A 14906-nucleotide genomic window follows, 5' to 3' on the forward strand; every position below is an offset into this window, starting at 1 on the left:
CTGCGCTCCTTGGTCTAGGGGGGTGACACGCGGGTGCACCTGCACAGCCTAAGCACAGGACGGTCACCTCCGACACGTACCTTGTAGCCCAGTATGAGCCCGTTCTGGTCCTGTTCGGGCACGGAAGCCCACGTCAGTAAGATCTGGGTGGAGCTGACGGCCTCAGCGGACACGTTTTCAGGGGCAGCTGAAGGAACTGCAAAGGATGAGTAAGACAGATTGGTACCCCAAGTTCAAAGGTTTCTATAAATAAAGGTCCAATTTTTACCCAATCAAGTTGTCCTTGAAAGAGCAACGAATTCTGAGCATTTTGGTGTGATCAGATTAAGCCTGCAGAGGGTATAACAGAAATGTAAATCTCTTTAATATTAGCAACAAATTCCACAAATCCAGGGTATTTAGGAGCTCAATTTTACCTGAGTCTACCCAGCAAGAAAATCTGCTTGGTCTGTTTTTATATTAACTTGTGGGAGCTCCAGACTTTGATCACAAATGGGAAATCCTCACTCTCAGACACCCGTTCAGTGACATCTCTAAACGTGGTATTTTGAGAGGGGCCAGAGGTGCAGGAGAGAGGAGGGGACGTTATCATTCACATGAAGGGGAGGGGAGGGAAGATTTCCTAGGGGCTGAGTACGCATCCTGCGCTACAGGGGTCTTCAGAGCCACAGTCCCATCTAATCGCCACAACAGCCCAGAGAGGCTGGGGTTATTAGCCCCTTTCTGCAGATGGAGAGACCAAGGCTGGAGGACTCTCCATACATTCCATTTCGCTGTTTTTTTTTGTTTTTTTTTTTCAATGAGATGGGCCTGTGCAGGCAAGCTGTGCAATTCTTGACCTGTGTATGTGTAAGATGATGTTTTTACTCCCTTCTGTTTATGTATGTCACTGAACTTATTTTAATTTGTCTTATATGTTTGCAGTGGTTCGGATAGAATGCGTGTAAGGACAAGAATCAAGCTTTTAAAAGCAAGAATTTATATTCTAGATCGTCTTGACTTGCTTTGAGAATTTCCCTGTGAACCCATTTAAACTTTATTCAGACAGAAAAGATAGATCCAGAGTTCCCCAGCAAAGTCAGGGGATACAGTGTCTGCAGACAGGCACGGTGCACAAGGAACCCGTCGGCTGTGGCCTGAAGGTCAAACCACCCACGACCCTCCAGAACCTCTTTGGTCAACTAGGAGGAACGCTGCAAGTCCACGGGGTTTCAGGGAGAGTAATATGGGATAGGACTCTGGCATTCAGAGTGGGAGGGATCACTCTGCAGAGGAGGGAATGGAGGCTCTGAGCGGTCACATGGCCTGCCCACATCCCTAACAAGTGACAAAATCACCACTTGAAGCTGGGGGGCCTTGAGGTGTTCACAGGGAAGCAACAGGCTCACAGGCTCTGGAGCAAGACCGGACTCCATGAGAATCCTGAGCTGTGTGACCTGGGGAAGTTGCTGTACCCCTCTGGGCCTTGACTGTCCCATCTGTGAAATGGTCCAGTGCAGCCCACCCCTCCTCCAGCCTGTCTTCTGTCTCCCCCATCTCATGCCCAGCACTGGGCTTTGCAATGAGCAGGAGATCAGCAGCTCTCTGTCCGGAAGAAAGTGAGACAATGACACCATAACGTCCCTTCCCTATGGGAGGGGGGTGAGCGAAAGGCTGCCAAGCACCCAGCACCCATGGTGTCCACTTCCTTCCCCTCTGCAGTCCCACCGGGGCTCTGTGAATGGAGGGAGGGGTGACTTCAAGTGCACCTCCGAAGCAGAAATGCTCCGCTCACGGGGGCTCTCTCCACCCTCCATCCGTAGACCCCCTCTACATTCATTCATTCTTTCATTCATTCACACAAGCACTCTTTCCTCCTAGCAAAGCGGCTGCTGGTGGCTAGCTCACTCAGTTACTCTGAATGTACAAAGTAATGGGGGTTTGCACAATAACGCTGCTCTCTGACATGGGCTTCCTGGATTTTCTCCACTGAAGGGATTTGGTCTTCGTTTCGGGTTGAATTGTGTCCCCCTCCCCCCACCCCTGGCCTCCATACACTGAAGTCCTAACCCCTGGTAGGTCAGAATGTGACCTTATTTGGAACTAGGGTCATTGCAGATGTCATTGGTCAGATGAGGCCATACTGGAGTAGGGCAGCTAATCTAGTACGACCGCTGTCCTTCTAAGAACACCACAGGAAGAGACAGACAGCCACAGGGAGACCGCCATAAGGAAGTCTGGAGGGACATGGCCACGAGCCCAGAAGCCACCGGGAGCTGGGACAGGGCGCTGGAGCAGATCCATCCCCAGCGTCTGCAGAGGAGCGTGGGCCTGCCGACACCTTGGTGTCCAACTTCTGGCCTTCAGAACGGTGAGAGTCAATCTGCGTTGTTTTAAGCCCCCAGTCTGGGGTGCTTTGTTATAGTGGCTGTGGGAAACTAATACTGTATTTAAGGAAAAAAGCTCCAGGATTCACGTAGGTCTAGAAGCGCTGTTAGCTTATCTAGCAGCTTGGCCAGATCACCACGGCAACCAGTGGTTCCTGTAGACAGAGGCCGAGGGGAGAAACTAAGGAAAGCCTGAGAGGGCACGTTGCTGAGTGAACACGGAGTCTGGGCGGGGGTGGGCAGGACTTGGCACCTTCTGGTTCCCAGAGAGTGGAGTCATGGAGGCCCCCTGGAGGCAAAGCCCTCAGCTCCAGCCCCAAGACTGGCTGACTTCCCTGTGGCCTCCACAGCCCAGTGGCGGTCCTGCCCCCTCTACCCACCACATCGATCATCTACTGAACCCAAGCGTTAGACTGGCTGCCAGTGAAGGTCACCCGGTATGTCCCCAGAAGAGTCACCTGTTTGTGACTGTTTGCATAAGGGTTCAGGGATCTTCCTTATACTTTTAGAGATAATGCCGGTCAGCCCACACCTGCTAGATATGCTTTTTCTTCCCAAATATGTCAGTCGAGAGTCATTCATACGGTTGGTCAGTTGTTCAACAAAACAGTATTAATTTATCTGAGCAGCTAAGTGTCACAACAAAGAATCTTTATAATTTCAAGCTTACTCGGCTCTCTAAGGGAAGTGTGCTTGCCACCCACACCTCCCCGCATCCCCCATGCCTTCTAGTGGCGGCTCCTGCAGGTTCCACTCATGTTCTCCGTGCCCGAGGGGGCTTCTGCCATGCCAGTCACCAGGACATCACTCACACATATGCTTATTATATTTAAGAAACAAGGGATACACTGCTACCTGGATTCATTCAACTGTGACTTAAAAGTCACAACCACTCGAAGAACAGGCAAGCCGACATTTATCGGACTTTATTTAGAGTCAGATGAGAACTGCGAAGGCGCTGCATGCCCATGACTACAATGCTGTGTTCTAAGAACCGTCCCTGCCTGTACACAGAGAGGCCACTGTCATAGCAACACAACGCGTCTGCCTCTCCAATCCGTAACCATTTCCTGCGGGCCCATCTTTGACACCGTGAGTGCTCAGTCCTCACTACGGACCCACAAATACTGATTTTCTAGGGTGTGGTAATATGTGCACCCTTTCCTGAAGGGCACCCACACCCCCAAAGAAGGAAGGCCCCCTGGCGAGGGGGGTGACCCAGACATGGTGCCGAGAGCTCGGCGGGGTCTCCAAGGACGGAGCCATAGAAAATGGATGCATTCCGGATTATAGTGTCAGTGGATTCAGATCCCACCAGGATCCAATCTGCCATTTAGTTACAAAATATCTGTGTTTTTAAGATTTGGTTAAAAAAGAAAAACCTCGCCCATTATCTGTTTTGAGGTAGATTAAACTCCCTTTCCAACCTGCCATCTTGCATTTGGGGACAGTCCTAGAGATTCCCTTTCATGAAGAACAATCCCGATTAAAACGCTTCTCTTTTCCTTCATTTGCTCTCTCCCCTACAGGATTCCTCACTGCTCAGTCTTTTGATGTTTAGGGCCTCATTTATCCTTATATCATCATAAATCATAGGATGTCATGAAGCCAGTTAGATCGTACTTCAAAATGGGAAATGTTATTTCAGCGTGGTTCAAAATATTCTACTCTGTGCTTCCCACACCGGCTTTCCGTATGCCCATGACTGTGCCGTATGTGGGTACCCACGTGTGGCCATCTCCACGAGACACGGGCCTGCAGTTTTATTCTCCCCATCAGCTCCCTCCCCTTCTTCCGTCTCCATCCAGCTGCGTTCCACCACTGGGCCTTGCAACCCCTGCACCCTCTCCTACCCACCCCCAAGGGTTGAGCAGTGCCTGGAAGGATCTGTTCTTGGAGGGGCGATTCCTCTGCTGGACGGAGGAAGGTAAGACATCAATGCTGCTGCAATGGGGAGGGGCCTGCCGGTCAGAAGTGAGGGGCTGCCCCCAGCAGGAGGTTCTGGAAGCACTGTTCAGAGGGGGGAGATGCCGAAGCCCCAAAGGACCAGCAACATTGGAAGGGGTGCCAAAGAATGCCCCAGGTTGGGGGGACCAATGTCTGAGCACCAGTATTCTTGGGGGAGAGATCAGCCTAAGAGGGGTCCCCAGGGGCCCCCTTTTCCAGCATTAAAAATGTCCAAAGTCTAAGTCATCTCATCTTGAAATGAAGATCAATAACCCTATTATCCAATTTGTGATGAAAACACCTGCGGAACCAAATCTCTTCCAATTGAACAAACATCCCATTAAAAACTAAAAAATAATTCTCTGTAAGCCAGAACCCTCAAAATAAGAAAGAATATGAGAGCATAAAGGAGAACTTATACTGCAAGAAAAATTTCTAGACCAGAAACCTTCTCAACAAGCAAACGATGAATGAGGCAATACTGGAATCGATGCAGTTAGTTCCGGAGGCTGCCTATGATTCTCCTTTAGGTGTGTGTACCTATGTTTGTGTTGGGTTTTGACAAAAACAAACTCATTATGCCTTTTTTTTTGATACCAAAGCCGCACCTCGATATTAACTAAAACACAGAAATGCCTACAAAAACAAAGAGTATTGTTCAAGAGAGTCTCCTCAGAGTTATCGGGTAGGAGGTGACACAAGACTGTTTGAAGGGAACAGAGCTAGAAGAAAGCATCTGGGGTGAGTTGACGCAGAGAGTGGTCTCCTCAGCATTCTCCTGACCACTGCAAAGGAAGCTTGCAGCACTGAATAGATTTTTACAAAAATATAGTCTCACCTCAGCAATTTTGCCATGGGTTTGCTTTGTCTTTTGAGAGCGTTCTTTGGAAACTTAACAAAACAGTATTATTTTCCATTTTTATTACATTTTATTCATCCTTACACGTCATTTAGCTTTCAGTTTTCTGAACAAAATCCTTGAAAAGTAATTTAACTGAGTGTAACACTTGAGGTTAATAGTTATTGCCTCTCAGCTCCTTCAAGATTATTCTCATTCCATTATGATTCCATTGTTCTGTTGTCTTCTAGCCTCCACTGTTCCTGGGAAGCCGGCTTCAAATCGTCTTGCCTTCTGTAGGTAAGATGCCTTCCCTCCAAGTGTTTTTAAGATTTTCTCTTTGGCTTTCATGCTCTCCAGTTGCAGCATAATGCATTTTGGTGTGGATTTATTTTATTTATTCTGCGTAGGATTCACTTTTCTTCAGTCTGATAAAGTATCAATTCTGAAGCTTCTTGGCTATTCTCTCTCCATATTTTCTTGTTCTCATCTACTCCCTCCTTCCCCTCTGAATCTTTATTAGATATATGCTGGACCTTCTCATTCTATTCTTTATGTCTTTTGACCTCTCTACCATGTTTTCAGTCTCTGTGTCTTTGTGCTGTATTGTGGGTTACTTACTCATATCTAGTTTCCGGTTTGGTAAGTCTCTCTTCAGCTGTGTCTAAACCACTTTTCACCTAATGGTAGTGTTTTATTTTCAGTGGCTGTGTCCTATTTGTTTTTCATAAAAAGTGCTTTCAAAGTGGCATCTGAATCTTTACCTAAAGTTTTAATGCGCTCTTTTCATAATTTAAGACTACAGTCTTATTTTATATTTATTCCAGCTCTTATTGGGATATAATTGATACACCACGGTGTGTCAGATTAACGTGTACAACATGTTGATTTGAGGCACTTATGTACTGCAAAGAGACTACCACCATAACATTAGCTAACACCTCCATTAGTCACAAAGTTATTGTTCCTTTTTTGCAGTGAGAACATTTAAGATCTACTCTCTTAACAACTTTCAAGCATATTAATACAGTATTATTAATTATAATAACTATGCTATACATAAGATTACTCAGAAGTTATCATTTTATAACTGGAAGCCTTTAATAATTTTAAATATACTTATTACATATTCTCATTCATACCAGCATGTATTTTAAAGCAATCAGAGCCCAATTTCCTCACTTCCTTTCTCCCTCCATTCCTTCTTTCCTTCCTTCCTACCTACCTACCTACCTGAAGAAGATCTTATTTTTACTCATGGCAGAGTATTTCCTTGTGTGTTTGAAAGTTGTGAGTTCGTCTTTTAAAAGCCGATTTTTATTTGGGATAAGTTGGCTGTGGCAACATCTCTCCAGTGATGTTTTCTTCTTTGTTGCCCAGAAAGTCTGGCCTAGAACCATGTTTCTTTCTTTCTTTTTTTTTGTCTTTTAAAAAAATTTTGTTGTTTTTAGAGGACAGTGAAATCATTTATTGGGGTATAATACACAATCTTTCAGGAGGAGTGGATCACTATTTCCCCTGGGGTAAGAAGATTTTCTGGTCAGTGAGGATGCTCTTCGTGGCCTTCCAATGATATACAAAGTGTACAATATCTGAACCATACTTATTTTAATAACACTTAACATCTGTTATTGTCCAACTTGTTTTTCAATTTTATTTTACCCACCTTAGGGGTGTGAACTAGTATCTCATTGTGGTGTTTTCATTTCCCTGGCAGTGAATAATGTTGAGCATCCTTTCATGTGCTTAACGACCATTTGTATGTCTTCTTTGGAGCAATGTCTGTTCAGATCCTTTGTCCAGTTTTTAACTGGGTTGTCTTTTCACTGTGGAGTTGTAAGAGTTTTTTTATATACATCCTGGATATGGGTCCCTTATCAGATGATTTGCAAATACCTTCTATGATTGGGGGACTGCTTTTCATTGCTGTTGTTTTGTTTGTTCGTTTTACTTTATGGTATTCTTTGAAGCACAAAGCTTTTCATGTTAATGAAGTCTAAATTTTTCTTTTGTTGCTTGTACTTTGGTGTCTGGAACCAAGTTTTACATTAATTTCTTTTCTAGGAGTTTCTGGACCAGACAGAGTAAATTCAGAACCCAAACCTGAGCTGGGCACAGGACTTAGAGTTACATTTCTTTTTCCTATTCAGAGTCCAGGTAGACAGACGGACACAGACAAACTCCCCTGGGCAGAGATTTCCAGTCTCCCCTTTCAACGAGGGCACAGCATTGAGGAGCCTTGTGTGTGTGTGTGCAAAGGCCTTGATTCTAACTCCCCGCCTTGTGTGGACTCATGGCTGAACCTTCTGTTCCTGGATGGGCACCATGTCCTGAGTCCTGAAGCTCCCAGGATGGATGCCCACCCATCCCCCATGCCAACCCCCCAGGGCAGCCTCAGCACCAGCTCAGCCCTACTGTTTCAGTCCCTGTGTGCATCTGACATCTGGAGATTTTCTCTGTTTTTCTTATGAGGACATCAATAAATTCTAAATCTCAAAAAATGATATTTTGCCCATAATTTTCTAGTTAGTTACAGCAAAGTTGTTTTAAAAAATATTTTCTTGCTCTGCCTATTACTGGGGTTAGAATGGTCCCCTTAGAATGTTTCAAGTCCTCTTCTTTGTCACAAAGACTCAGAGACTGAATAGAGCTTTTTAAAAATCCACGTGATTGCACAGCCACAAGCTGAACGTAGTGTCTCAATCTTTTATTTCTTTTTTTTAAATTTTGTTTTGTTATGTTAATCACCATACATAAAATTTACATCTTGAAAGAAAGCCAGGAAGGCATCTGAGGCAGCCCCAGCTACTCCGGGGAACCTCTCTTCAAGTATCAGTCCTCTTGGAAGGGGAGCAGGACGCTTCCTTCTCTTCAGGAGACAACCTCGCCATTTCAGACCAGGTGGAAAGAACTGGTCTGTGTTCCAGCGCATTTTAAACGTGACAGGAGCCCTCTTTGTCACTCCATAAACTCAAACCAGGCTAGCAGGGGTCCTCCAAACCACAGGTCAGCCTGCAAAGCCCAGCAGATCAGGGGAACACATTGGTCCTTACCAGACTGCATCCCACACTACCGAGTACTGACCCAAAGTATTTAGTACTTTTCTTTTCCTCCCTGGCCACCAGCAGTAACCCCAAGCCTGGTGGCTCTGCATGGACGGATGTATGCCATTTCTGGGCAGTGTTAGGGAGCAGGGGTGCCCACTCTTTGCTCTTTCTTCCTCCTTGGGTAGCTGGGCACAGATGAGGATTGGGCCTACAGCACAGCAGAGCCTGGGTCCTTGAATCAAGAGGAAGAGAGCCACCCGCTGAACAGGACACCCATCCTACTCGGTGATGAATGAGAAATGAAGCTCTACTGTGTCAAAGCAATTGAACCTTTGAGGGGCTATTTGTTAGTGCAGGGGAGATGATCTTAACCCGTCCCACACAATACTTTGTCAAGAAGAGGTCCTGAGTGCCTTGTGTTATAAAGATCTCCCTTAGAATCTCTATACACCCTTGCTTATTATCACTGGTTGTGAAATTATACCTAATTTAAAAGATAATACCACGAGTCCAGCCCCTGGTAAGACCCACGATTACTTTCAAATTAGTGGCGTGGACTCTAATGACGTTTTCCTGCAATTACTGTCGAGGCTGACCTAATTACTGGGTTGGGAAAGTGTCGGCATAGACAATGGGGACAGAGACAATGAGCTGCGACATGGGGATGGGGGGCCACGGAGCCCCATCTCCAGGGAGACCCGGGTTGGGGCTGAGCCTCCACCTCACCTGACTCCCGCGTGCGGCCCCGCACTGCCTCGCTCCAGGGCCCAGCCCCGATGGCGTTGAACGCCTGCATCTGGAGTTCGTACTCTGCCCACTCCTCTAGGCCCTCGACGGTGAACTCCCTCTCCAGCCGGTCGTTGATGACTTGTGCCAGCGCCTGCGCCTGGAGGTCGGGGCGCCAGTACTTAATCCTGTAGCCCACCGACTCAGGGTTCCCGTTGTACTGGGAATCGGGCAGCGGCTGGAAGCAAATGACAAGCATGGTGAGCCAGCATCTCAGAACCGCCACCTGTCAAGGTCCCGAAGCGTCAGCCTGTCTTAGCAGACCAAGTCCACGGAAAACATTTTCCAGGAGGAATAGTCTTAGAACCTTTACCACGTGGTTCCCTGGAACTTTTCTGCTGTTAATTAAATGAAACCCTGTCAGTAACTTGGGCTAAACATAATTTCTTTTAATACATTTTGGCTTAATTTCGTGGGGGAAATGTTCTGAATAAATATCAAGCTGGCTCTCCTACAAACATTGAGTGCTGGCTCCGTGCTGAACCAGCTTAAGGACTTACAGGTCCACCCTGTGGCACAGTGGCTTCCCTCCCCCAAAGAATATTCCTCTGTTCCAAGAAGCGAGTGAGTAATGCTGCTCATTAACAGGGTCGCCTGGGCTGGTCTGCGACCCAACACCAACTGTAAAATGCAATACTTTCTAGTTTAACGGAGAGATTAGCTTGGACTAGGATGAGGCCATGACTAAGACATCACTAAACTCTGGCTTCACATGCAGACCTGGAGAGTCAAGGTGACTGTCCCTGCACCCCACTTCCGGCCCCTGACTCACCACCCAGCGGAGCCGCAGGCTGGTCTCACTGGCTGTCCGCACGGTGATGCTGGTGGGAGCCACATCAGGGGGGGCCTGCAGGGTCTGGATGACCCGGGATGACTGGCTGAAGGGGCTGGTACCGACAATGTTCACCTGCCTCATGCGAAATCTAGAGGTAAAACCGTGGACACAGTTATTCTACAGGAAAGAACAAAAACCCACCACCTTCTCAGAAGGATCTGCTGTGTGTCCTTCCGTGTTGTAAAGGCTGTTGCCCAAGGACGCCCTCTTTCCACCTCATGAAAAATGCAAATTGCATATTTGGCCCTTTCCCCCCAGAACCTCCAAAGAATGGTAAATTTGTTCCAACGCAAAGATTTTAAATTCCCAAGCAAAGCATAATTGAATGGGTTACACGGCCAGAAATCTGTGTCATTTGATGCCATTGGCTGATTCGTGTTTAGGGTAAGGTTGGGGGATTAGCAGGTGAGGCGTCAAATGACCTTGAAGAGTCTGGTTGGTTCAATGAGCACTGGTGTCTGCACCCCATTCTCTGTTGGCTCAGGGGAGGAGCACTGGCCCCAGAACCCACACCCTGGGACTCTAACCCCACTGGTAACTGAGACCTGAGGCAAATCAGACTCGCCCCCATTTCCTTACCTATAAAATGAGGGTGGGGTGGGCGTGCTTTAGAGACTCGGTTAATGTTTTCAGTTCTCTCTCCTTTACTTATTTGTACGATTACTTGGAGTGAACTTCCACCCTGGAAACACGCCCTGAGCACACACGCATATTCACCACAGAGGCTGGAAGAGGACGGGGGTCTCCAGTCACAGTTTCTGACCTTGGACGCAATGATACAGCTGGTACCAGCTTCACAGGGTAAGCCTGGAGGCCCTGCAGCTCGTTTTTTTTTTTTTTTGAGAAATATTTTTCTCTGCAAATGAGTGTATGGTGTCTTGATTCGTCTGCTCTGATCTCAGGGAGGATGTCTGACCTGCAGCTTTCATTAAGCTTTGTTTTAAAAAGCTCTAATGTCAGTATTATGCCGAAAAAAAAAATGTTCTTCACGAAGATGTAAGGTCACCTTTTACTCTCTGAATTAGTCATCCTTAGTCTTTTACTCCCCGATCTTATGAACGATGACATTATCAAACTCAACATCTGGTGATAACTGGAAATTTCATCTCAGTCAATGATTTTACGGGAAGTTATAACATCTCTAATGGCTTGTGATCATGCTAGCCTTTCTTAAGGCCAAGGATTTACTGCCTGGATAGGTTTCAGGATCAAGAAGTGAAAGGTGACATGGCATGTTAAGTGCTTGATTAGTGAGCCCCACAATTCCTGGGTACTGGAAGGGGGAAGCAGAGGATAGTCCCAGGACAGCTGCTCTGTTTCCGCACAGCATGTTGATAGTCCCAAGTGGTCGTGGAGTTTGTGAGGAAAGGCCACACATCTTAGCTGCCTGTGGTTCTTGGTATTGAGCCTAATGTAAGAGTGAGCCATTGCCACTGGTGTTGATGGCAGGAGCACTGCTAACCCAGCATCGGGGATAAACTGTCTCTGGGAAAAATACTCAGCCATGTATCTTGCTCCTAAGGTTCAATGTACTATTATTGCACCTTGGAAATGTCTCAATCACATGCATATAACTGGGTTTTGCTCTTGCAGGCAAGCGTGAACGCCAGTTGTTGGTGTTGTTAGCCTTCCTCCTGTGGCGGTTCATCACCTGCTGTTCTCACCTGTAATGAGTGTAGGGCGTGAGGTTTGGGATCTCCAGCGTCTGGGTGTCGGGCTCATTCTCCTCCTCGTAGAGGCTGACCCACTCCTCCTCATCACCAATGGCTCCGACCTGTGGGAAAGACAATCCTCAGATGGGATGGATTGAGCCGTGGTGTGGAGGATGCCATTTACAGGATGTGCGGCTGCCTGGTGCATGTTGGGCTGGGCAGACCCATGCCGTGTCCCCCACATGGGCAGATAATTGGATCTTGCACACACACCCTCAACTAAGCCCTGGAGATATAGCTCCTGCTGTTCCCGCCAAGGTCAGGATCTGGAAGATGGAAGTCTCTGGGAACAAAACTCCCAGGGCTAGCCGACTGGAAGGGACCTCCCCATGCCATCCTGTCCTTCCTCCTGGCTGACAGGTGAGGACTCAAAGAGAGGCCCAGAGAGAAGACTTGGCCAGGATCCCACTTAGGGTCCAGAGCCATTTCCACCACACACACTGCCCAGGGGGACTCAGTCTCTCCCTGTTCCCGCCCTGCCCACTTCTGTGCCAAACACACACCAAAGAACCAGCACAGGCCTTGCACAGAGAAGGACTGGCCACTGCGCTGGGAGCCAGACCAGCAGGCCAAGTCAAGAGAGCCATGAGGGGGGACACCATGACCGCAAGCCAGCCAGGAAAGCCCTAATTCTCCCACGCAGGGCTCTGCATCCCTGTGCCAGGAACACTTGTGCAGCCTGTGTGGCTCTGGGGGACCCAGCAGACACGTGTGGAGGGAAGGCTGAGAGCACAGAGGGGGTTTCAGGCCAAACAAGCTGGGGTGAGGTGGGTCAGCCGAGGGCCTTCTGCTCTGAATGCTTCATAAATCTGTCAGATGACAGTGCAAAAATGTGCTCATTAAGCTCGCAGAGAGACTGGTAGGCAAGTAGCCAGGTGGCTGGAGGACAGCACAAGAATCTGAAGTCTTGGAAAACTGGAGAAAGGTCTAGGAGGGCGTGGAGGGGGCCAAGCAGACACAGAGCTGTGCGGCCCACCTCTTCCAGAAAGATAAATGCAAACTCGAGGCTCTAAATACTCTACGTGGAAAACATGGAAACAGTTTGGCAGTTCCTCAAGGAGTGAAACGTAGAATGAGCCTATGGGTCAGCGGTTCCATGCCCAGGTGGATGCCGAATGACCCGGAAGCTGGTCCTCTAGTGAGCATGCGAGCGCACGTGTTCATGGCGGCTCTCTTCGCAACAGCCAAAGGGCAGGGCCACACGAAGGCCGGTCGGGGGTGGCACAGACGAACACCGCGGTGTGTCCACATGGGGGAATACTAGTCAGCTGTACAAAGGAACCTACAACCTACAACATGGGCGAACCTCGAAAACACGATGCTGAGTGAAAGAAGCCAGACCCCAAAGGCCACGTTTATATGATTCCACTTTCAGAATGGGTAAATCCACAGAGTCAGAACGCAGATGGGTGGGTGCCAGGGGCTGAAGGAGGAGGGAAAAGGGTGTCACTGCTTAATGGTATGGCATTTCCTTCTGGGGTGACGAAAATGTTTGGGAACCGGGTAGGGGAGGTGGTTGCATGACATCGTGAACACACTAACTTGTGAACTGTGCACTTTAGAATAGTTAAGTTTACATTATATGAATTTCACTTCACTTAGAAAAAAAGTGTTCAGGGGCGCCTGGGTGGCTCAGTCAGTTAAGCGTCTGCCTTCGGCTCAGATCCTGATCCCGGGGTCCTGAGGTCAAGCCCCACGTCGGGATCCCTGCTCAGCAGGGAGTCTGCTTCTCCCACTCCCTCTCCCCCTGCTTGTGCTCTCTCTGTCAAATAAATAAATAAAGTGTTCAAATGTGGGACGACTGCCAGAAACATTTGGTGAAGACCCGGAGATCAGAATCAACGAGTAGCCCAGAATCAGCAAAGCAGCGAGACAGTTGAAGGGGGCAGTGAAATCAGGAGAAGACGAAGCAGTTTCCACAGCTGGGGGCAGGGTGGACAGCCTCCAGGACCCCTGCACCCAGGGCAGCCAGCCTCCTCCAGTCCTCAGCACTGGGACGCCCACCGGAGCCTGCAGACCCTCACTTCAGAGACACAGGAATGAAAGAGGGAGAAAACAGACATAGACCGAGGCTAGATCCAGGTGGCGCAGAACCCTTGTCTTGGAGAATGGGAGGGTCTAGGCTAACCCGGGTTAGACGAGCTATGGCCACAGACGGCACTACGTGCCCCCAGGGCCGACGGCGGCCACCTGCCTCCTCCACCGTGCCCGTGAAGTGCAAGAGGACCAGCAGGGGAAGACCACAGTCTGGGTCCATGCAACGCTGCTGGGCAAACAGAGGTGAGTCCCCCTGAGGGTGTGATGTCAGGGGGCACCCTAATGTCCCTGCGGGAGGCCTGCTTGTAGCTCAGCGTCTGGCCTACGCAGGAGGCATCTGTGGGATGAAGGGCGGGGAGCTGACAGGACCCGCAGGGCTGGAGGGAGTTGGGGACCCCAGTGCTGTCACTCCGGAGGAAGCCGCAACTGCACAGCAGACTCGGAGGGTCCGTTGCGGCTCCGCACGGCTCACGGACGCCTTCCGGGCCTCCAGCAGCGGGGCTGGGACCACGTGTTCTGCTCAGTTAGCACCGCTCTAGACGTTAACAAGATTTATGAATGCCTTAAAGCCAAAATGCTAACAATCCAGGTGAATTGTACGGAGCGTCAGGCCCCCTCGATCGGGGCCTCACAGGAGGGTTTGGTGGTTTCTGAGCCCCTGGTGACAGGTGAGCTGCTCTCAGTGAAAGGGATCCCTGGGAGGCTGAACCAGAGAGCCCGTACTATTTCTTGGAAGACAAGTTTGGCGGGGGGGGGGGGGGGGGGGGGGGGTGTGTGGAGGAAAGGAGGAAGAAAGAAAAAAGGAAGAAGAGATAACTTCAGTTTCAGGGCAGTCAGTTCAAGAACTTTTATTTACCGCTGGATCCCAGGCCGACGCGCCGCGGAGGGCGCTGGCGAGCAGGGTGTCCACGGCACGGAGCGACAGAGGCAGGCGCCGGCTGCAGGCACCTGCCCACTGCCATCGGGCACCGCGGCGCCCCGTGCTGCCGCCGTGCACTCGTGTCCTTCCGTGTCTCTGCGTGTGTGGGGGAAACGTGCACGCTCGGTGCTGACTTTTGGCCAAATCCCCAGGCCCAACTGTGGAGTTCCCTCTGCTTCTGCAAAGCCACTCCTCCCCACTCTTCCCTCCCAGTGCCCCGGTCCCACCCCTCCAATTGTGGGGGCTTTGTCTGAGCTCCTGGTGCAGAGGAATGCCCCAGGCTAAGAAAGCACGGCAGGTGGTGGCAGGCGCCTGGCCTTGAACCCGCCATGTTTGCATTCCATCTGCCTGGCTGCCTCGCTGGCCTGGACGCATTCATCCGCTGTCTTGTCCGGGTGGCTCCCCTGACCCCGGCCTGC

The 14906-nt window shown here is 49.4% G+C and overlaps 1 protein-coding gene across 3 annotated transcripts in view; it reads right to left on the minus strand.

The window, feature by feature from the left end:
- Positions 1–14906, minus strand: part of SDK1 (sidekick cell adhesion molecule 1) — an 893742-nt gene that overhangs the window by 105976 nt on the left and 772860 nt on the right. For all 3 annotated transcript variants that reach the window (XM_073886319.1, XM_073886318.1, XM_073886320.1), the window contains 4 exons: positions 11484–11593; positions 9757–9907; positions 8925–9162; positions 81–196 (listed from right to left, as the gene is read on the minus strand). In XM_073886319.1, the coding sequence (XP_073742420.1) occupies positions 81–196; positions 8925–9162; positions 9757–9907; positions 11484–11593 (615 nt within the window). The remainder of the gene's footprint in view (positions 1–80; positions 197–8924; positions 9163–9756; positions 9908–11483; positions 11594–14906) is intronic.

The sequence above is a fragment of the Callorhinus ursinus genome, unplaced genomic scaffold (assembly GCF_003265705.2).
Source record: "Callorhinus ursinus isolate GAN/ISIS: 27379988/994484 unplaced genomic scaffold, GSC_fseal_2.0 scaffold70, whole genome shotgun sequence".
Lineage (NCBI taxonomy): Eukaryota > Metazoa > Chordata > Mammalia > Carnivora > Otariidae > Callorhinus > Callorhinus ursinus.